This window comes from Prunus dulcis, chromosome 6, assembly GCF_902201215.1.
Source record: "Prunus dulcis chromosome 6, ALMONDv2, whole genome shotgun sequence".
NCBI lineage: Eukaryota > Viridiplantae > Streptophyta > Magnoliopsida > Rosales > Rosaceae > Prunus > Prunus dulcis.
In genome coordinates this window covers 18,414,845-18,438,776 of record NC_047655.1, presented here as the reverse complement: position 1 = coordinate 18,438,776, position 23,932 = coordinate 18,414,845, and the positions used below count along the sequence as shown (strand labels likewise).

General features: G+C 36.8%; 2 protein-coding genes across 5 annotated transcripts; one reads left to right on the top strand and one right to left on the bottom strand.

The window, feature by feature from the left end:
• Positions 1 to 1,078: 1,078 nt before the first annotated feature.
• On the bottom strand, positions 1,079 to 4,783 carry LOC117631765 (pentatricopeptide repeat-containing protein At4g39952, mitochondrial). Of its 2 annotated transcripts, none has more exons than XM_034365060.1 (2): positions 2,267 to 4,783; positions 1,079 to 1,214 (listed from the first exon to the last, which is right to left on the bottom strand). In XM_034365060.1, exon 1 carries the CDS (start codon positions 4,759 to 4,761, stop codon positions 2,422 to 2,424), a length of 2,340 nt encoding a protein of 779 aa, XP_034220951.1. In that variant the 5' UTR covers positions 4,762 to 4,783; the 3' UTR covers positions 1,079 to 1,214; positions 2,267 to 2,421. The 2 variants fall into 2 exon arrangements, with proteins under 2 accessions (XP_034220951.1, XP_034220950.1); XM_034365059.1 differs by lacking the exon at positions 1,079 to 1,214 and adding an exon at positions 1,862 to 2,152.
• An 8,451-nt stretch (positions 4,784 to 13,234) lies between these two features.
• On the top strand, positions 13,235 to 23,239 carry LOC117630101 (probable LRR receptor-like serine/threonine-protein kinase At5g10290). 3 transcript variants are annotated; one of them, XM_034362841.1, is made up of 12 exons: positions 13,235 to 13,634; positions 14,604 to 14,749; positions 15,171 to 15,303; positions 15,435 to 15,506; positions 16,617 to 16,760; positions 16,892 to 16,963; positions 17,149 to 17,214; positions 17,361 to 17,431; positions 17,525 to 17,668; positions 19,873 to 20,214; positions 20,820 to 21,214; positions 22,587 to 23,239. In XM_034362841.1, exons 2-12 carry the CDS (start codon positions 14,683 to 14,685, stop codon positions 22,899 to 22,901), a joined length of 1,821 nt encoding a protein of 606 aa, XP_034218732.1. In that variant the 5' UTR covers positions 13,235 to 13,634; positions 14,604 to 14,682; the 3' UTR covers positions 22,902 to 23,239. The 3 variants fall into 3 exon arrangements, with proteins under 3 accessions (XP_034218732.1, XP_034218733.1, XP_034218734.1); XM_034362842.1 differs by lacking the exon at positions 15,435 to 15,506; XM_034362843.1 differs by lacking the exon at positions 16,892 to 16,963.
• The last annotated feature ends 693 nt before the right edge of the window (positions 23,240 to 23,932 follow it).

Below are 23,932 nucleotides of genomic sequence, written 5' to 3'. Positions count from 1 at the left end.
AATTTAACATAGTGAGCAACATTGGCTAACGGAGTAAAACACGGGGACTGAATTGACCAAATTAAAAACACAGGGATTAAATTTGCCAATTGTGTAAAACACAGGGACCATTTTAACATTTAAGCCATATATATATATATATATATATATATATATGTCAAAAGTCATGTAAAACATTAAATATCAAAAAATATCTTTGATTAATGTAGAATTGAAATTATTAATTAAATAAGGATAATATAGTAAATTCATACTTTTTCATATTAAAAAAATTAAAATTAAAAGAAAATTCAAATAATTGATCCTATTTTTATGGCACACAACTACCTAATATCTTTTTTAATTTTAAAATAAAATTTTAAATTTTAAAAAACAAAGCCTCTCATAGGTGTGGAAGCTCATGCGAAAAGGCTAGTTATATATAACCAGTGCGGGCAATAAAAACTAGTCAAAAAATTTTTACAAACTAAAAAAAATTTTTATAGTGTTTAGTTGAAATATATTTTTAAAATATGTTTTTTTTAAAGATTTTTTATATTGAGAGGAGCGGTCACACACACTACACGGATGCTATAACTGGAATCCAGGACCTTTAATGGGGAGCAGTTTCTCCAAACTATTATACTAGTGAGTCCTTTGCTAAAAAGATTTTTTTTTTAAAAAAATTTGTTTCATAAGAATAAACATTTGCATGCTTTATGAAGAGACGCCTTTATGAATTTTTGGATGGTGTTTGAAGTTGGAATTACTTGTGTAGAAAACGCTTTCAGTTATAAGTGCTTTTATTATAAACATGTTAGATTAAAAATTCCAAGTGACTGTTAAAAAGCACAAAAAGTGCTTTTGTAATTCAGAAGTTTTGATTGTTAACAAAGTTTTGTAATTCAGAAGTTTTGATTTTTGGATTGCCACCCTCTCTCTAGCCTCATCCATAGTTGCAAAGACATGCTTTTGCGTGACTGAGAGTGTTCCATTTCTCATATTTACAGAGAACAAAGCATTATTGCTGGGTTGACAAAAAAAAAAAAAAAAAAAAAAATTGTTGCTGACCATATGGCACATATGGGTCAAAGTTCCAATTTGGGTTATCATGTTGTCGATCTTCCCCCTCCTTCTATTGTAAGCCTCTTGACAAATGCTTCTGTTAAGATGATCATTGCTAGGCTTGTTCCAATGTAGTTTTCTTTCTGGTCTTTTCTTGGGCTTCGGCCCTCCTTGTAACCAAAACAAAAAAAAAGTTTATAATAAAGCGACTCTTCAAATAAATTACGAAGGAAAAAAAGGCTTCGTGTAGAAAAACATAGCCGACCAGTCTATCAACTTCGTTATTTATTAGTAGAGAGATGCATGCAGATGCAGATAATGATCGAGTTTGAGACGTGGTTAGAGATAATCAATAAATAATAAGTTTTACACAACACCAGACCAATGAGGAGCAGCAGCTGCTAGAATCAATCTTTGTGGATGGATGTCCACATCAAAATAATGTTTTTTTTTTTCCACAGCCACCTGTTTTATTTTTGGGTTGAAAGCAGGCCATTTGTTTTGACCCAACGTTGGTGACCTGTTTACAATGATTTAAAGTCGAAATTGATGATATTGATCACTTTTGTGAGTGTTAAGTCACCTACTTTTGATTTAGTTTGTCTGCTTGTTGACTTAGGACGCAAACGTCTAAAGGCTCTGTTTCGTCTTGTCATTTTCTAGAGCAGGTACCCCTGCATTCGAGGTCCCATGTTCGAATTATTAACAACGATTATGGTCAACACAGCCCTAGCAGTACAGCTTTGGTTTTAAGTCTAGTGAGATGAAAGAGGAAGTAGGAAAAAGAAAAATTATCAGAATTTATACTAGAGAAATATGAAGTAGATTTATGTTTTGATGACATTGTACTGCTTTTTAGAAGGAAGCTGTTTTCAAGAGAAACACCAGCATACAACAGAAGTGAACTTTTATGTAGCAACTAAATTCAGATCAATAAATATCTATATATCAAGTCCCTGAAATTAGATTCATCCATCCCAATAATAGTTCCTGCTCCAATGTTTGATGAGCTAAAGCTTTTAGGGAACTATAGACCAAATATCCCCATATTAAACCAGTTTGTTCTAAGAGCAGCACTTACCAAACAACCAGTAGGCAGCACAGCTATCTGCTAACAAAGCATAACAGTTATTCCATAATGCATGTATCTCTCTGCAGTATCTCCAACAGCCTAGTATCAAAAGGTTAAAAAGTAGTCCAGGGCATTAAACAAGAATGTTACCTGCAATCTAAATTAGTTCAATAGCAGTTGTAGCCACATTCTTTGCCGGTGGACCAAAATTCAGGACATACAAGGATCGACTTTTTTTGCTTCTGTCAGTGTGGATCCTGATTACTTCTCTAGTAAAAAATTTCCGTTTCTCTCGATTACACAAGTTAGACAACACTCCAACCCTGTGTCTTTCCTATGCCCTTTTTCTCCATCATTTTTCTCACATTTGTAGCCTCCTCCCACCTTCCAACAGAACTATACAGGTTGGAAAGCATTATATAATAGCCATCATTTTCTGGATCAGATTCTATAGCGTGCCTGGCAACCCTTACACCCAACTCAATTTCATTGTGAATCTTACAGGCACTTAACAATGACCCCCACACGCCACCATCAGGAGGAATAGGCATTGACAGAACCAAATCTTTAGCTTCTTGCAGATTACCAGACCTTCCAAGAATATCTACCATACAAGCATAGTGCTTCAAATTTGGTTTCAGAGAAAGATCTTGCATTTTACCAAACAGATATTTCCCTTCTTCAACAAGTCCTGAATGATTACAGGCTGAGAGAAGAGCAAGAAATGTGAGTTCATTTGGTTTAACATTTGAATTTTCCATCTTGCGGAAAATTTCTAATGCAGGCTCTGCATGTCCATGCGTTGCATAACCTGAGATCATGACATTCCAAGAAATGACATCCCTCTCTTCCATTGAGTCAAACAGTTCTCTTGATTTCTCAAGCTGCCCACATTTTGCATACATATCAACTAATGAAGTGGCAAGAGATAAATTGATCTCAAGTCGTCTTTCCTTAATGTGACTGTGAATCTTTTCACCTTCTCCCAGAGATGCTAGATGCGAACAAGCTGAAAGCACTGTTACCAATGTTGCTGAATTGGGCCTGAAATTTACTGCAATCATTTTTTGAAATAGGGCTATTGCCTCAGCAGAATGTCCAGCGTGGGTGTAAGATGAGATCATTGTGTTCCATGTTATAATATCTCTCTGTGTCCCACTAAAAATTCTCCTTGCAATGTTCAAATGACCGCTTTTTCCATACATGTCTAAGAGTGAATTGGCTACCGATATATTGTCATCCATAGAAACCTTAATTAGGTAGCAATGAAGTGATCGCCCAAGATGGATTGCTCCCAACTGGAAACACGAACAAATCACAGAGACCAAGCTATTAGAATCAGCTTCAATGCCTAGATGTTGCATCTTCCTAAACAGTTCTATACATTTTACATGTAGTCCCATTTTAGCATAGCCACAAATCATAGTATTACAAGACTCTTTGTTTTGATGCTGCATTCCAAAAAAGAGCTTCTCTGCACGAGTCAATAACTCAAACTTGCAGTACATGGATAACAGTGCACTATGAACCATCTGACTCAATGCATAGTTTTTCCTTATGACCGATCCTAGGAAGGCCTTTCCTTCGTTGATAGTTGTGGAATTTTTAAATCCTGAAAGCAAGCAATTGACTACAATTTCATCTGGGAAAATATCACTGACCTGCATTCCCTGGAACAAACGTAAGCATTCATCCATTAAACCTGATCTGGCATAAACACCAATAATTGAAGTCCATGATAGAAGATCTTTATCTTTTATTTCACAAAACGAAAGATAAGATTCACCAGGTGCCCCACATCTGGAATACATGGACAAAAGCAAAGATTTAACAGCTTCGGAACACCCAATTCCACTTTTTACTACAAAACCATGCAAGCATTTACCTTCTACCAGAGTACCCAGATCCCCACAAGCTTGAAGCCCAACTTCCAATGTTCTAAAATTTGGCCTCTCATCAGAGCCACCAACCCTATGCATCTCACAAAGACACTCCAAACCCTTCTCAGTCTCATCATTCTGCACATACCCGATTATAAGCGCGGTCCAACAAACCACATCTCTCACAGTAGTTTCCTCAAACATAAAATATGCATCCTCCATTCGACCACACTTTGAATACATATACACAAACGAAGACCCAACTGCCGAATTACCTGAGAAAAGCCCGAGTTTCAAAGCCAACCCATGAACATTGTTGCCATGTTCTAGCAACATTAGCTCGGCGCAGGAGGCAACGACCATTGGAAGAGTAAATTGGGTAGGAGCGAAACCCAAAGCTCGCATTTGGAAAAAGAAATCAAGGGCTTTTGAGTAATCGCCATTGGAGAAATGGGTTTTGATTATGGAGTTCCAAAGAAAGGTGTCTTTGGGACAAACTGAACCAAACACTTTGGTGGAAAAAGTGGGTTTGCTGAGAGACGCATAAAGAGAGATTAGCTTTGCGGCTATGAAGATGTTGTTTGAGTTTCCAGAAGTGACAATGAGAGCATGGGATTGAGAGAGATATTGGAGATTTGAATTTTGGTTGGAGAGGAAAGAGTCAAGCTGACAGTTAAGGTAGTTAGAAGCAGAGAATGAGCAAAATGGAAGAGAGGAGGGAACACGTTTGAAGAGGTGGATGGGTTTGTGTCTGAGCATGAACATGGGATTCTCTAACGGCGATGTTTCTTGGGCTGTCGTCTTTTATTTGTATGATGTGCACAAAACGGTGTCGCTTGATACTCCCTAAATTAAAACGAACCATTACAAAGGAAAGCAAAAATTATATGATTGAAGATCGTTGTAAAATTCTTTAAGCTTTTTAGGAGCTATGGTCCCTGAACTTTGCATTGACTTTAGCTTTGATCCCGCAACTTTCAAAATAGCTTCCACGGTCCCTTACCTTTACTTTCGTTTATAGCAAAAGCCTTGGAGTAACTTATGTTACTTCTTTCCGTCAAAATGAGAGGTGTTTTGGTCCTTTTAGGTGGGTTGTAGTTCCCACCAACGTCAATCTCCTCTTCCAAGTAGATCTAAAAAATCATGCAAAACCCAACCCCTCATGGATCTCAAAAATTCGACTCGATAAACAAAAGCAACATAATGAAAATTGTGCATTTGTGCGTGCATATTAGGGTTTGGAGGAATTGAGTTGAAGGAGAAGGATTGGGAGGGGTACGATGTTCTTGGAAGTAGTAGTTGCCCTGGAGGTGGGAACCAAGGCGATCAATGGCTTAGCTGGTCTCGCGGATCCCAAATTCAGCAATGTAGATTACTCAGCTCAAGGTTCCCATCTTCGTCAGAGATTGAAGATTTTGTGATGAGAAGTAGGTGGAGGTGTGTGTTTGAGCTCAGTCTCAGGCCTTGGCAGACCCAAGAATTTTTTAGCGAAGGTGCAATTATGAAATGCTAAACACTTTTTGTGGATTGAACATCTAAGGCTTTTTACGTACCTAAATTGACCTTAGGTCCCTTCATGCATTCATATCATACATGAAAAATTATTTTATGTAAAAATATTGACTAAGTATGAAAAATGATTTTTTGGAATAATTATTTTCTCAAGATAATTTTTGGTGGCTTTTATTCCTTACCACATCAAATAAGAAAACTTGATTTTATGGGATTAGTATAGAAAACTTGATTTTATGGGATTAGTATGAAGTATATATTGACTTCATGAGCCATCATTTTTAGCCTAAATCGTATTTTGCACTAAAATCGATTTTTCATATTTTGATTTGGTGGTAATTTGATTTTTCTAGTATTTTTATTTGAATCCAAATGGGGGTACTTCCTTATTTACATTGTAAACTTAAGTAACTTAAAGCTGAAAATGGAAATAAGGTAATCTGTACACTTGGAATGTGCCACCATCAGCTGAGCAAATGGGCAATTTGAAGCACCTACAATGGTTTTTCCGGTTAGAGGAGGTGCACCTCCTTGCCCCTCAATGAGTTTGCCACTGGTCTCAAGCTCGCAAGTCTAGGTTCATATTTATGCAGAGTTTGGAGAAGTATGAGGATTGGGAGGTTGATCTGGGGAATTAGTATGATTTGATTCTAGTAGTAGCAGTGAACAGTGACGAACCCAGAAAGTTCCACCAGTGAGGGCATATATGAACTTGGAGGTCAAAGAACACTACCCATAATTTTTTTTAAACTACTTTTATTTGTGCTAAACTATATAAATTCTAGAAGTAAAACACTACCCTGGTTATAATAATATTGGTTGTGGGTTGTTAATATCGGGTTGGGAAATGGATAGGAAAGAGACATGCTTTGGGGCTTCTTTTGTTATTTTCTTTTTCTCAAACTTGAAGGTCGAAGAACTAGAGGATGCCAAGTAAGAAAGATGCAAAGGAGATTCACGTTGGTGGGAACTGAAAAAAAACCACTTAAAAGGACCAATACACCCCTCATTTTGACGAAAAGAGGTAACAGAAGTTACTCCAGGACTTTTGCTACAAACGAAAGTGAAAGTTAAGGGACTATGAAAGCAATTTTGAAAGTTGCGGGACTAAAGCTAAAGTCAATACAAAGTTCACGGACCATAGCTCCAAAGCCAATTGTTTATTATCATGGGATTCATACTCTATGAAATTTTTTGTATACTTGAAAAAACCAATGGGTCTCATGCCTTTAAAGACTTTAAAATGAGGGAGTTTTATAGCCATTAATGGAGTGTCTTCATGATCGACTGTTCTCTTTTTTTTTTTTTGAGAAATTTTAGTATTGCATTCATAATTGAATCAAAAAAGCCACTAGTCACAAATGACCAATACAAACTAGCCACAAAGGGCCATTACAATAATAGAGTGGCCTAACATCAAAATTAAGACAATTTGGTGTGCCTCCATTAACAACCATGCAGGACTGAAGAAACTTCAGCATAGGCATTCCAACTAAGATTGCAAACTCAGAATAATCATAAAAAGATAAAGCTTACAAAAACCAAGCTATAACAATACAAATAAAACTCTCACAAAAGAGAGATGAAAAGCTCTCACAAAGGATAAATTAAAAGCTCTCACAAAGAAGATGTGAAAAGCTCTCACGAAATGAGAGGTGAAAACTACACAAAGAATCCAAAGAGTCTTTGTGACTTATTCCGAACATAAAGAAACATAAAAAATGATGGTGGTGGAGATCCGACTCCGAGACACAACCGTTTGTGATGGTTGGAGGAAAATCATAACAAAACAAAGACAAATAGGAAAAACCTTTTGTCTCTAAAAATGAAGGAAGAAGAGAAGGAGGAAGAGAAGAGGGGAGATAGGAGGAAGAACAATGGCTTCCTTCCCTCTCAAAATAAAAACGACTTTAGGAGGGTTTTTTTGGGAGATAGGGAGGTAGGGAGCTATGTAATGACCCAAACCTAAAATTCATTTTTAATCAATAATTTATTTTGAGGAAAGACAATTTTGCCATTGGATTATTTTATTAAGGAAAAGTTAACTTTTTGACCGGAAAGGAATTTGACCATTCTACAGACACCGTTGCGTATAGCACGGTGAAATGAGTTCATAGACACGTAGTAGGCCCGAATCGGAGTTGTAACGAGAGAGTTATGGTCAAAAGAAACTCAGTGGCACAATCATAAATATTTCAAAAAGGGATTTTATAAAACCAGCTCACTCTCTCTCTCTCTCCTCCAGCGATTTTTTTCTTTCTCTCTCTCTCTCTCTCTCTCTCTCTCTCTCTCTCTCGCTCGCGTCCGTCGCCTTCTCTCCTTCGTAACTCCGGCCACCTGCCACGGCTGTGGACGGGGCCGGTACCAAAACAACCAGGACGACGTCCTTTTCCAGCCCCAGCCAGCTCCCGCCGCCAGCAGCCGCGGATTCGCCGGAATTTGGAGAAGAAGCGGCCGACGTCATCCAATCTTCACAGCCGCCGATCTCCCTCCTTCGGCCACCATTTTCGTCGACCCAGGTATGGATTTTGAACCTCTCGAGCTGTTCTAGCTGCCTGTTGGGTAGGAATTGATCTATTCTCAGTGTAGCTATTGGATTTTTGAGTTTGAAGTTTTGGCCGATTTTCGGCCTCCGTGATCGGCCACTTCCGGTCAATTTTTGGGGTGGGTCCAAGAACCAAAGTGGTTCCAAATATGGTGTTTTACCTAGTGCAGGAGTTTGGAGTCGTGGTTTTAAGTTTTTCCGGCGCGGTGTAATTGCTTTGGACACCCATCGCTGCCGGCGCGTGCTGCGGCGCGTGGGTGAGGGTAGTGCAGTGGCACTGTGTCTTGTTGCAATCCTTAGGTTGTCACGAGCGCGTAGGAATTCGCGGATCTCAATTTGGATACCGTTTGAGCCTCGAACGGATTTTCCATATTGTGCGATTCCCTGGTTCAATACTGTTGAGCCATTGGATCGTACTCAATTTCAGATATGTTGTTCTAGATAATTTCAGAATCGTGTAGGATTCGACGGATTGTGAATCGGAGTCCCGGATACTCCGAAATCGCGAACCCTGGGGCTAGGGTTCATGAATTTTACGATTACACGATCGTGGTCAATCCGATCGTCCGTTTCAGACCAGACTTGCAGGACATGGTTATTTAAATGTGAGAACCTATAGGAACTCTCATATTGATAATTGGAGGTCGTGGACCCCATGATGCTCATATTGACCAATATGGAAGTTTATCGCTTAGTGAAGTCTCGGGTCTTTTCAGACAGTTCTAAATATCTGAAATGCTAAAGTGGGCATAAGAAAGACTTTAAGTTAGTGCACGTATTTCTAAGAGCCCGGGGTCAGGGTTTTTAATTAAATATTTATACCGAGTAGTTTATTTAATTAAATATTCATGGTGGTTTAATCAGGCACCCGGGGCCAGGCAGACCCGCAGGAGGGACCTTCAGGAGGTCTAGCTAGCTCAGACCAGGAGTGAGTGGACTTTTCTTTTATAAATGATTTTATGCAAATAGAATCCATTATTTGATCTTGAATAAAGTTTATTGATTATGATTGTTCCTAGCATGTTTTGTTGAATTTAAATATCTTTATTCATATGTTGCCTAGTTAAAATGCTAAAACGAGATGGAAAGTAGATATTGAGATTTATATCAGATAAAATGGCAGCATAGTTCCAGACTTAACAAAAATTCAGTTATTTATCAGATTTTTCAGAAACCTTATATTTTCTTATGGCAGCAGAGTTCTTGATTTAATAAAAATTCAGTTATTCAGCAGATCTTCCAGACATGTTATATTTTCTCAGAAATTTTATATGTTTTAAACCACCGTGGGTACCCAGTTACAGAAACAGTTTGCTTTCAGTATATGTTGCCTTCGAATATGACGATGTCTACAAACATCCAGTTTACCTTCAGTTTTGTCAGTGCACTTGACATTTGCCTCACGAGTTTCGGGGACGCCGGGACCATGAGAGCCAGGATTACGAATCAGGCTGACTACGGTCCCTTGAATCCTGTCAGTTTGCGGCTCGGGTTGACTTTGTGTCACCGAGACCTGCCAGGGGAATTGACGGAATTAAAAGGGTACACCTATGTGGTAGTTGTAAATTGATTTCAGTGCTTTTATGCGAGTTTTATTGATCTTAAACATGTTTTGCATATACGTATATAAATATGTAAATGCTTGAGTTCAATATGAGTATCATGAAGAGGAAAAACTTAGTTTTTATATAACTGTTTTTACAGTGGGGTTACTATGTTATTATACTGTTTTCTAGGACTTTATTTTTGTCCACTCACATTTTCAAATGTTTTGCGCCCCCAGGCTGTAGATGTGCATAGAAAATCCACCACCGGGCCATTTTTCCTTCGTCTGCGCCCTTCCCTCGTTATAGACGCTTTGTTTTGTAAAAAGATTGATTTAGCTGTAAATTTTTAGTAATTGCTCTGATATTTGCCCTAGATTAAGAACTGGACTGTGAATTGTATCTTTAAGTATGCTAGCAGTTGGTTGCGTAAATGTTTATGCTCGTTTTGACAAGTGTAAATTTTGGGATTGAGCAAATTACAGGGGAGACTCTGCCGAATTTTCGGTAGGAGTCAAGGCTAAATTTACAATAAATTGTAATTAGAAGGGCAAATAGGTCAATTGTGCCCGACATTCGTCAAGTGTCGGACACGCACAGGGTTCGACTTGAATTCCAAAGCAGAATTTGGATCGGGTCCTGTCAAGCTAGGGTTTGGTATTGGACCAAAGATGAGGGATGATATGATGAGGTTGATGGGGCTAAGCACTCCTTTTTCTTTTCTTTTGGTAAACAATGAGGTTGATGTGTTTATATTGTATGAATCGTACTTTGGGAATCTTATCACCAACTAGATATAGTTTATGTGGAAAAAAATGCAACTTGTGTCTAAGTGAGTGGAATCTCTCTCATTCTTACATGTGTTAGATGAGAAGTTGACAAAGATGATAAATTCCTAGCTAAAGTAGCATTGTATTTGTTCCTCTAACATGCATATGGTCAAATTAATTAATAGTGAATGGGGGCACACTACTAATAGTCAAATTAATTAAAAGTTGCGATATTAGCTTGGAGAGCAGGAGGTTGGTGGAAAGTGGTGCAAAAGGCATTCTCTTTGGCCTAATTTATGAATTTGCCATGGTGGCATGGCATGGATCTAGCAAAACAATATTTGTAGACTGGTTTTTGGTTTGAACCTTTTATTTATTTGTGGGAATTATGGATCATAATGAGAAGAATAGAGGAATCTGTAATTGAAATCAAAATAAAATTGTGCATCCAATTCCTTGTAATCAATGCATGAGCAAAAAACTAAAGTCCAACTTTCACTTCTGGCATGCAAATCAATCGTTGTTGGCTTACCCATCAACTTGTCGGTTGGCTAAGGAGAAGAAAATATTCATTGACAAGCTTGCTTGCTCGACTGCTTTCAACACTCACTCTCAAGTCATGCCAATAGTTGTCCAATAATACAGCTAATTAATTCTTGAACTTTTGAACTTTTAAAAAAAAAAATTTTAAAATATTTATTTAATTTTTTTTTTTTACAAACCGATCTTCTAACTATTCTACTGTATAAGAATGAAAATCGAACTCGGGTGTAAGAAAGTATGCACAATGTCTTAATCAACTGACCTAACCCAGATATACTTCACCATTTCATTACCCAAAAAAAGTGGCAACAGTCACCATTATTAGTCACCAAATAATGGTGACTGTTGCTACTTTTTTTTGTAGTGTTTATTTTATTTTTTAAGTGTGTGTAGTTCTATACATCAAACAATTGTTGAGTCATACTTGATCTTGAAAGTGACACAGAAAAAATCATTGCATAAACAAAGCTTCAAAATTTTCATCATATTGAAGTGGCTTAATTTATACTTTGGCAAAAGAAGTAGCTTAATATATACATAATTTGATTAGCACAACAAGGCCAATCAATAGATTTTTCAAAAGTATATTTTATATAAAGGACGGTTACCTCAAAAAGAAGTTTGGCTTTATAATTGCAAAGATTGGTGAGTGAGTTTTCTTAGATAGCAACAACATAAGTAAAATGAGCAAGATAAAAGGTTTATGTAAATAACTTTCATAATATCACTATAGGAAATTGTATATTATTCAGTAGTTAGGTAGTGTACATCTAATGATTCCTTATATCTGATAGTGTGGGATCCTCTGTGACTTGGAATTTTTTTTTCCTAGAAAAGTAATGTATGTAATAAAGGTTTAAATTTATTTTTTTTAGTACAAGCGATAGTCTAAACTACAGGGTATGAGATTTCTCAAATACACACAACTATGATGCCATGGTGATTTGAACCAAACAAGTGAAGACCCTTTTACACTGGACTAGACCCCTTTGGCCATTTTTTAAAATTAACTAAACAAGTTTATGTTATAATCTCATCTAATGCATGTGGGAACAAATAAATTCGGCGCCCAATCAAGAGGCGCCCGTGAAAAAGAAGACAAATCCTGAAATATATTATTTAAATCAATATTCTGATTTAATAATATATTTAATCCCCAAGGTACCATTTTAAGTTGAGGGAATAAATTTCATAATTCCCTCAATCCATTTATTTTCTTCCATAACTTCCCTCAGCTCCATTAATCAGGAAAGGATTCTCAATTATTCCCTCCATAAATGGAAAAGAAGAAGTTATAAGGAAGGAAGGCTATTTAAGCAGGACGAGAAAAGACGGAAGGTAATCTCGAATTTCTATTTAAATTGGAAATTCCTCTCTCAATCAGATTTTTACCCGAAAATTACTCTATCTCTCTCTGTATCTCTCTCTCTCTCTCTCTCTCTAGCTGAAATTCTCCCCTGCTCTCATACTCGTGGCTGACCAGCTCAGGCTATTGCCACCTCTCTTATCTACTTGGCTCCCAAGCCACATCTCACCGGTAGAGAAATATCTCTATCCCTTTAGTATTATATGCATCTTCCGAGATCATATTATTGACTTAGGCATCGGAAGGCCCTTGGCCACCACCACACCGGTGGTTCTCCATTGACCGCCATTTGTCTTGCAGGGAATCTAATAGAGGAACGTTCGAGAGAGAAGATTCATCCGCAAATATTCTCCCATAAGGAAACTTGCACAAACAATTCGCATATTTGGAATCCTTGTATCTAAATGGGGATGATTTCGTATATAAGACATTTTTACTCATAGCTTTAGCGAAAGTGACATGATAAATTTAAAAACGAAAACAAGATATGACGTAAAACATCTCCAAAGATGTTCCTCAAAACTAAATTTGGTGAAAAGAAAAACATCAATGCGTATGCGTTCCAAAAATTTGTTGAGTTCCTAAAAATTTCCCTAAAATCTAAAAATCAAGTTGATGTTTGGGAATCCTCAAATTTGAAGAAAAAAAAAAGTATGAGGGGAATGCAGTTTTTGGAGGGAACACATGATAAAATGATATTTCTAGGATAAGAGGGACTTCTCACAGAGATTTGAGGGAATTTTTAACTTTAGCATTGGAAATGCTTCACAAATGGAAAGGAAAAAGAAATGACCGGATTAAGCAAAATATATTTTATTTGATATTTATTAAATAAAATAATTGTTTATTTGCTAGTCAAACTAAATAATTGTCACGAATAAATCTTCCACGCCATAAAAAATTAAAAATGATGGGTCATTACCGAAGACTTATCATGTCAGCTGGTCCCCATTGAACAATTACAGAGGCCATTTGTCTGGCAACTACTCGAGAGGAGGAGGAGAGAGAGAGAGAGATAGGTGATGGGATTTTTCTTCTTGCTTCACTAGTTGGCGAAGCTAGAACCGTTACAAAAACAGCAATGGAGCAATAAATTACTGTGAGTTTTATTTATTTCTCCAAGGTAAATTAGAAAATGCTTTGATTAAATTGAAATTAAAGAGAAGCAAAAAAGCCAGAAGACAGAAGAGAGAAGCCTCTTTGACTCTTTGTAGATTTGCTGCTCGGCAAAGCCTGTGAACACTGGTGTTTCAACTTTTCCAGTCAAGTTGGGACACGGGAGACAGCTAAATAGCTTCTGGGTTAGCTTTACTTTATCTTCCAAAGCTCTGCCATGGCTTTCTGATTCCTCTTTAAAGGTGCTTCTCTTCTTCTTCTTCAGCTGCTTTCTTTTTTGTTTTTGGTTATTTACATACATGGTTGTAGGATCTTTTTCACTCTTGTTTGGTTGCTGGAGTCATGAGAATGGAAATGATAAAAATTTGAATTTTGAAACATTTAATTGGGACCTGGGAAAAAGAAAAAAAGCCTTTTTTTTTTCTTCTCTGGAATCCGAAACTGCAGAATGGAGTAAGGGCTTATTTGTTTTTCTCCTATTTCCCCCATTTTGATGTATTGATTTGAATCATTTTGTGGGTTGAACTGATTTTTGTGTTTCTTTCTGGTCTGAGTAGTTTGTCATAAAAAAAAAAAAAAAGAAGCTTTGGGCCTCTTTTGGTTTTTTGTTGTGTCGTTTTCTTCCTTGTGTGAGTGGAATTAGTAATATTTCTGCTACTGCTTGCAATATTTGAATGATAACTGAGAAGAGGGCAGCCAACATGATGTGGTAAACCAAACAAGGAGATCCCAAGAGAGACGGAAGCATATCACAAATGAACTCTCTCAAATTGTGCACTTAAAACTGCTACAGGCTGACATTACCCCTTTTTTCTTTCTCAAGAATGGAATCCATTGTAATATTAATATTTGGTCCTTAAGAAAAAGTCCGCTCATGAAATAACCAGAAAATATTGCAATTGAGGACCGAACATTGAACTAGGTTGGGAGTTTGATTCCTCCCTTTGACTTTTGATATGTTGAGGAATAGACAAATAACAACGCATGGTATAAGATTGGTGCGAAGAGGCTCTGCCAAGAAATTGTACACATATCGATATCCATTAAATTGCATTTCGGTTTCCTGACTGAACTGCTTTGGTAGGATGGCAATTGGCAAATGATAAAAGATCTTCAACATAGGCTTGCCCCAAATTTGTTATCTATTTTAGTTTCTACTATTTATATGTATACTTATGACTGAATGAAGTAATTTGTTTTCTTTTTCACAGATATGGGTTTGATTCAAGCGTTCCTTGATCGCCATGCCTTTCATTGCATTCATAACTAGCAAAAAGGATACTGTTGAAGATGGAGCTAATTTTTGCAGTTTTGGCATTGGCTTGCTTGTGCTCTTTTGCATTGCCTGATTCACAAGGTACATTTCTGTGGTTATGTGTATGCACAACTTCTTCCCATTTTTTCAGTTGTTGTTTACTCATCATCATAACCAATACTAATATAAACGAGTCTAGCATTGTATACTGCAATGTTTGTTACAATATGATGACATCAATGCAATTAAAATATTTTAACTTTTTTCCTCTCTGCCTCTCTCTCTCTCTCTCTCTCTCTCTCTCTCTCTCTCTCTCTTCTGTTGCTCTCTCTGGGAAATTATAAAAAGATGATCCAGAGGGTTAGTGGACTGTCTTGAGGGTTTTGTATGGTAGAATATGTTATGTATCTTTTACTTTCATTTGTTGACTCTATTTTTCAGTATTTATGTAAAGTAGTAGTGCATTTCTGTTGGAACATTTGCTTGATTGGATGGTGAATATATGAATTTTTTTTGGTTTCAGGAGAGGCACTCTATTCATTGAGGACTTCATTGAATTGTTCACCTGAACAGCTCAAGGACTGGAATATTAACCAAGTTAATCCATGCACTTGGTCCAATGTGAATTGCGACCCTAACAATAAAGTCACTTCTGTGTAAGACATCCCTTGTTTATGTCATGATGCATTTCCAAAAAATCACTTTACAATGTGAAATTCATCTTACTTGCATATATTACTGCCTTATTACTAATTATGCTTTGTTTTGTCCCCTTTGTTTTGGGCAGAACATTGTCAAATATTGGATTTTCTGGCATCTTGTCCCCTAAATTAGGAGCCTTGACAACTCTTCAAACACTGTGAGTAAGGCGAATTCTAGTGCTGTTTATCCGAATTTCTGGATAATCTTCTGGAGCCATTTCTATAACAAGCACTGTTATCGAAGCTCATGGATACTCAATATCTGTAGTTTGATATTGTCTTTTAAGCAATCTAATATCCTATATTTTGTGCTCACCTATAAATTTTTTGCTTTTAACACTATGTTTCACGCAATTTAGGGCAACCGAAAAAATAATATCAATGCATCATTGGATCCATTGACAGCAACATTGGTTATCTACTCAAGTTGTTAAAGTAAATTTTGTTTTTTTAGCTTAGGTTTCAGCAATTCTAAATCACATGCTTTATGGGTAAGGTAATTGTTGACAGACTATGGTTAAAATTATTTCTGGAGTATGAAAATGTAAAGATTTGTAAGATATATGTATGTAAATTTTTTTTTTCTTCTATATTTGATAACTCAACTAAGCGTATTACGAACTAATTGAGGGTGAGTTAAAAAAAAAAAAAAAAAAATCCTTGTTCCAGGTAATTTGGTTAGAACATGGGCTCCATACCTTAGGCATGTTTTATGTTACAGCTTTGATGACCATATCAATTGTCTATTTTGGTCCAAAGAATAAGATAGATTATATTTCGTCCATTTCAATCTATCCATGTTAATTTTGGTCTCTGCCTTTTGACTTCTTCTGCTGGAATTCACTCTTGCATCTTGCATTCTAGGTCTCTATTGAACTTGTTCCATGGAAATGTGTTCAATTTCATACCATGTTCCAGATCTTGTCCTTATGATGCCCTCAACTTCTTTTATATCATGGATTCTTATTATTCTCTCATTTCCTTTGATGCATTACATATAAGTCAAACCATTTCCCTATGTTTTGCATAGAGGAGTCAGACCATGATAAAGGACTTCACTTGTGTACTGTACATACTGGTAAAGCATGTCTTCTATATTAGCTTAGGATGATCAACTTTGAGATGAATTCTTATTCCCAAGAGAGACAGATTTGTTGACACCATCAGAAAACTATTTTTCTAGGGTAATAATTAATTCTTTATATCTGTAGACATGTATGCATGCATATATGTATGATTCTAATATATATGACCCATTCATCTTGCAGTGCATTGCAAGGAAATGGCATAACTGGCGAGATACCAAAAGAGTTTGGAAGTCTGACAAGTTTGACCACCTTAAATTTAGATGAGAATAATTTAACTGGTGAAATACCATCTTCCCTTGGTAATCTGCGAGAGCTTCATTTCTTGTAAGTTGTTTTATCAGCGTTGTTTTAAGTTTCTACTAATATCAAATGACTCTCTGCGTCATCCTTAATTTTGACTCTCTGCGTCATCCTTAATTTTGTCTTTGACAGTGTTTTCTTGATGATGCAAACAGGTCTCTGAATCAAAATAATCTGAGCGGGAATATCCCAGAGTCACTTTCAAGTCTTACAAAATTGATTAATCTGTATGTTATCATTTCTTGTACAATGCACATGTGATATGAAAAATCAGAATTTGTCCATTCAAGTTATACTAAATGAATTAATTTGGTTCTCCAGCTTTTGGAATTCTGAAAGTTCTCTGTGTGAAGTTGTATACTTAGGCCCATCTCTTCAGTATTTGATCCTGTAATTCAAACTGTCTTTGCAGTCAGCTTGCCTCCAATGCTCTCAGTGGTCAAATACCCCAGCAGTTATTTCGTGTCCCAAAATACAAGTATGAATAACTTGTCACTGTTATTGTTTCTGTTCCTGACAATAACTGACTGCATGGCTTTCTCTCTCTCCCCTTTTCTCTTTGTCCAGAGTCACATATTCAACATATGTTTTACAGCATGATTTGATCTGTGTTGCTTGTTACAGTTTTACAGGAAACCAACTAAACTGTGGCGTAAATCTCTCCCACCGTTGTGAATCTGATATTGATGATTCAGGTTAATGGGTCAAATAATGATACTGTTAATTGAACTGTTCTGGTACCCTTTCTTTGAATGAGCCAACTGATGAGGTTTTCTCACTCTTGACAGGCTCTTCAAATAAGCCAAAGCTTGGAATTATAATTGGAGTTGTTGGAGGGCTTATCGGTTTACTTTTCTTTGGAGGCTTGCTCTACTTTATCTGCAAGCGTAGACACAAAGGCTACAAGCGTGAAGTTTTTGTGGATGTTGCAGGTATGTCTTGCTTTCTAGGTATAAAACTGATTAAATTTTGACCCATTAATGGAACCTTGATTTAAATTTTGGGAAATCAGCACACTAAAGTGATTCAGCCATATTTTCTGATGAAACAATAAGATTTCCTATATGTTGAAGAAATTAGGGTGGTTCATGACACCATGACTGAAGTTACATAAGGAGTTCTTCTTTAGGGCAGTTACTTTAAATTTACATGTTCATCATATTTTATGCCTCCGCACATTAGATCAGGTTGAGGGTGGTGGGAGAGGTGGTCTTTGTCTCAACATCTTGGTAGTTCCATAAAAGAACCATGAATATATGTACGAGTCTAGTTTTGGGTGTATCATTTAATACCAATCAATGCCATAAAATTTGAGTTCTATTACAATTGTTTAGCTGATGTATTATTTTTAGCTGTTTGGTTTGTGGTTTTTGAATTGTTCAAGAACGATCCTAATGGGCAGTGCCATTTCAGCCGTTTTGGGCCATTGTGCATCCCAAACCATGAGGAAATCTTGATCGTTGCACAAATAGATAAAGTGGTCAGGGCTTCCTGACTGTTGTAAGTAAAAATATTTGAGGGAAAAAATGTTAGATACACTGTAGGATAGGAAATGATAGGAAAAATAAAGAGATCTGGACTCACTCCGCCCTTTGGCATCACACAGAGGTTTCAGTAGAGAGATTAGAAATTTTTTGGCATCACACCAGCCTTCGGCATCACACTGAAGTGCCTTGGAATCACCCCAAGTCAACCTGTGATTCACACACCATAATTTAAATATATTCCAAGTGGATATCATCCTCATATAGTTTTCCTTGAAACTAAGCAACAGTAAATTGAAATCGTGTTTAGTATTACAATTTAAGTGAAAAAAACAAAAAAGTAATATAGGAAACTAGTCATTAACATGGGAATGCTATAACAACCTTATTCCCATATAAATCAGATCATAAACTAATTCTATGATTGCCAAAAAAAACAAACTATGTAATCAGTACAAGAAAGATTGAATTTTTTCCATTTGACTACAGAAGTCGCTGAATGAGGGAAGGAAAAAGCATTTAAAACATGTGTGGTATATACTTCCACAATTAATTAGAGAATGAGAAGTGTATCATGTAAAGCTTTCATAATTGCAGTGTCTAGTCAATTGATCAGAGCCAAAAGGTGCTCATCATTACAGAGAATGACACATGTCATGTAAAATTTATATTTATAATTTTTCATCAATGGAATTTTTATAGTTACCATTTCAGTCTATAAGGCCTTGGTGAGCCAACGATTTCTCCTTTCTTTTCTACACTACGAGATCTCCTCTTATGAAATTTCTAGTTTGATCGCGGGTGGTACGCTTCTCCCCAATATGAGATAGGTTGCTGCTATAGTCAGAACTTCTCCCCTGGCTTAAACAAGCCAATAGCTAAACCCCTGACCTATTGGTCAGTAGCTGAACCCCCTCTAACGAGCAGGTGAACCCCTTCCTCTTCTTGCCTGAAGTAGAGTGGTGAAGTCCAGTTGGGGCAACTGGCCAGATGACATTGATAGCTGAGTTTCCATGGTAGGATACAAGACTTGAAGTGTGGGTGAAAACTTGCTCTAAGGGGAGGCTTCCTATACCCATAAAAGGAGTGGCAAAGAAGACCTGAATAATCCTGATCTTTGATCAAATTCTCACATGGAAGGATTTTTACATTAAGTTAGGTGATTATATCAAAAGTAATCCTAAGATGAGTAATACGAATGTTGATTTGTATCATAATTCTGTTATGAAATTGTTGAACGATTTTAAAAGTGATTGGTGAGCCTATTTTTTATCATGGTAGGCATTCAGAGCTAAAATGGACTAAGGCACGGCTGGGGTGAGGGCCCCATTTTACCACCTTAGTTTCTCATATGTAAAATTGATAGTGAATTTGAGAACTAAGTTGTGAGTCTAAATTAAACTTATCTGATTAACCTCCTTCCACGGGCAGGAAATTCATCAGTTTCATCAGAGCTGATGTCAAGGATGCTTACTCTATTATATTTAGTTTCCATTTATATCTTTTATATGATTTAGAAATATTTCGTGTCTGTAATATGCTTTAAATCATTTAATGTTCTTGAACATTTGCAATTGAAGTTTTATTATGCATTGCATGCAAAGTTTCCTTTGCATTCTGCTTTTAAAACCATTTTTAACTGCTGGGCCCAGGTGAAGTTGACCGAAGGATTGCATTTGGTCAATTAAAAAGGTTTTCATGGAGGGAATTGCAGCTAGCAACAGACAACTTCAGTGAGAAAAATGTTCTAGGACAGGGAGGTTTTGGAAAAGTCTATAAAGGAGTGCTATCTGACAACACAAAAATTGCTGTTAAGCGTCTCACTGATTATGAGAGTCCTGGGGGAGAAGCAGCTTTCCAGCGTGAAGTTGAAATGATAAGTGTAGCTGTTCACAGGAATCTCTTACGACTGATTGGATTTTGTACAACTCCAACAGAACGCCTTTTGGTGTATCCCTTTATGCAGAATTTAAGTGTTGCGTATCGGTTACGAGGTATGGCGCCTTCAATTCATATGTGATTTACAGCTGCAATGTGTGTTATAAGATTAGGTGTAGCTTCTTTTATTTTTATTTTTGGGGGAATTGGGGATTAAACTTGTGACAATTTGGATACATGCATTTTATGGTTTCTCCAGATATGTGCACGCACATGTGGTGCATACATGCATACTATGCCATATCTCCAATTACTTGGACTTTTCCTACCACTTTGGGTTATTATACGTAAAATCTGTATTGTGTGAATGGTTATTCTGGTAACTATCTCCTTGTGTTGACTTATAAATTTATATTACCTAGGATATATAAGTAAAATTATGTTTTTACACTCTCGTTCCCTTTGTTTTTCCCTTCTACATATGATAAATGGCAAAGTCACTGTAGGAGGGGAATTCATGGTTTTTCTGAGTTCGTCATAAGATCTTCTCCACTTGATTAATATAGTTAAGAGAAGGGTTAAGTTGATCTATGTTTTAGTAGTTGCATTTGAAGTCATCATTAGATCACAAATTGGACTATAATGTTTGTGTCAATTGGAGTTATTCACCATTATTACTAGCCTTGCAATGATATTACCTGGCTTTGAATTTTTTTTCCAGAGATTAAACCTGGGGAGCCTGTTTTGGACTGGCCCACAAGAAAGCAGGTGGCTTTAGGCACGGCCCGTGGGCTAGAGTACCTACATGAACATTGTAATCCTAAGATCATTCATCGAGATGTTAAGGCTGCTAATGTACTACTTGATGAAGATTTTGAAGCAGTCGTTGGTGACTTCGGCTTGGCTAAGTTGGTGGATGTTAGAAAGACTAACGTGACAACTCAAGTTCGTGGCACAATGGGCCACATAGCACCTGAATACTTGTCCACTGGGAAGTCATCAGAAAGGACAGACGTTTTTGGCTATGGGATTATGCTCTTAGAACTTGTAACAGGACAGCGGGCAATTGATTTTTCACGCTTGGAAGAAGAAGATGATGTTTTGTTGCTTGACCATGTAAGTTAAACTTGTTCAGCATTTGCATATCTTTTTCTCTCTCCCACTCCCTCTCTCCCTACCTCCTCCAAATGTGCATTTATATGCAAATGTTGAGGTTGAAGATATAAGTTGAACATACCTTCCTCTAAATACCATATCTTCAACTGGAGCAATAAACTTATACAAGGGCGGTAGTGATGTCTTCATTTTGGACACTGATATTGTTGGATATTGCTTACCTTATTGTTACCCAAGAATTTCAAGATATAATTTCTAGGTTTGGAAATTTAACTGATACTTGGTACATATTTGATGGATGCATATTGATTGACCATTAGATGTTTATACGTGATCTGTTGCAATAAAGAACTATAATTGTATGGAAGTGGTTTATGAATTACCTACCTTATGAGTAATGGTAGGTTTAAGAATATGTGCATGAATAGATGTATGTGCGTATCTATTACATTATTGATGAACTAGCTGTATCATTTTCTAAGTTCTAAAGATTTGGCGTATCAGCATGAGAAAATAAATAAAATATTACCCTAAGTCATTAGGGATGCCAGTTCTTGTTCCTTTCACAGCACATAATTCCAAGTTGCAAAATAAAATTTGCCTGCTCATGACATTTGTCATTTGTCATTTGTCTTCATGCATGTTAAGATAAATTAAGCAAAGACATTCTTGCAATTTGTTTTAATGGTATTGGGAACTTTGCATTCCATAGCGCTCACAGATGTGGAGTTCTTCTGAAATGGGTTTGTAGTTATATTGTGTGGTCAAAGACTGTTGCCAATCTAAGTAGTAGGTTCGATATGGAAAGTTGTGCAGTACCTATCCTCTACACTAAATAATGTCACTCTTGAGGACGAAAACATGGTGATGAGGACGTCTTTGTCAAACCCATTAGGGTTTAGGAGCGAAAGAGATGGAAGAGGAAATTATTGATTAGTTTCCTAATTTATTTGTTAGTTCCTAGGTTCTCTAGATTTCCAGATTTTAGTAGGATTTGATTTAAGTTTACTAGTTTATTTGGATTGGTTCCTTTGTGGATTAGGATTTCTGTTTAGTAAGGGATTTTTTTATCCTCTCTAGGTTTTAATTTGCTATAAATACCCCTTCTATGTAATTCATTATGGAGAGTTTAGAGATTTGAGTTATGAGAAAAGCTTATTTTCCAGAGATTGGAGAATTCTTGGTGTGAAGCCCCTGGAGTGATTCCAGACCTATCCTTGTTCGTTTGATTTTCTGTTTTCCATTGTTTTCGCATCCGCTAAATTACCTAAATACTCAATTCACCCTTATCCTTTATCACATGGTGACCTTTTAACTGCGTACATATTTTTCGCATGAATTTGTACTCACTGTTCTTTATATGCTCTTGAAGGTCAAGAAGCTGGAAAGGGAAAAAAGGCTGGATGCTATTGTAGATAACAATCTGAATGATAGTTTCAACATCCAAGAAGTAGAAATGATGATCAAAGTTGCACTTCTTTGTACCCAAGGATCCCCTGAAGATCGCCCATTAATGTCGGAGGTGGTACGGATGCTAGAAGGAGAGGGTCTGGCTGAACGGTGGGAAGAATGGCAGAATGTTGAGGTTACTCGCAGGCAAGAGTATGAAAGACTACAAAGGAGATTTGACTGGGGAGAAGATTCAGTTTATAACCAGGATGCTATTGAGTTATCAGGTGGGCGATGAGGTAATAAATAATTTTATACTTGTTTTCTCACCTTCAGCATGTCATATCCTTTTTGGTAGGTTAGCTTGGTTAAACCCGGAATGGAGCATATCTGTATTCCAAAAAGCATAATATCATGATTTTTATTTCTGTTGTGATGCTTTTGCTGCAAGCCCTTTTTTCCCTACTTGATTTTGTAACTGTTAATTTGTATATCTTGTGGATACAAGTTTTTGTAAGTGTGGCCAAGCCATGGAATACAAACCTTGCAGATTGTGTAATCAACATTGTTCTGATTTTAATATTTATCTTAAAGGGAAAGCCAGGGGAATATAAAAAATATTTTTCATATTTTCCACTATGTTGGTTATCAGTGACAGCTTCAGTCTGCATCCTTCTTTTCAGTTCATGATTAGGTACAAAACATTAACATACACAGGTGTGTTCATGGTACCTCTCTGATTAAAGTGTTATTCTAAGCACAGAAAATTCGTGTACGATTTCTAATTTTCTTTAGGAAGTAAAGCCTTTAAATAAATCAGATTCAGTTGCAGTCATCAATACAAACAGCCAGCTCTATTTGTGGCGTGGTGAGAAAACTAGAACTAGAATATTTAGTGGTAAAAATCCACTTAAGATCTGCACATAGAACATGTTCAATCTGAAATCGATGTCTAATTAGATGTACTTTGCAAACCGTCTCGCAAGAGTGCTGATGCTCAACTTCATTAGATGGCTTCCCGGCAATCTTGTATAACCACGGCATGAAAGTGGGGAACTGTAGCCCATGCTTTCAAATTTTCCTTTACCTGTGGTTGTTTTTCTACCATCAACTCTTTCTTCTCGTTCATTTCACTTTCATCCTTTGGTTTTTCCTCGGCTAGAAGATACTGTGGTGCATTGGCCGAGTCTCCACCATCCATCTCTTCAAGGTTGATATAACACATGTTATAGTCTACACCTGCCATTGCCAAAGCTTCCACTGACATGGCTTCACCTCTGTGTGTGTGTGTTGAGGCCCTTGAACTTGGTGTTTGAACTTACGAAAAAT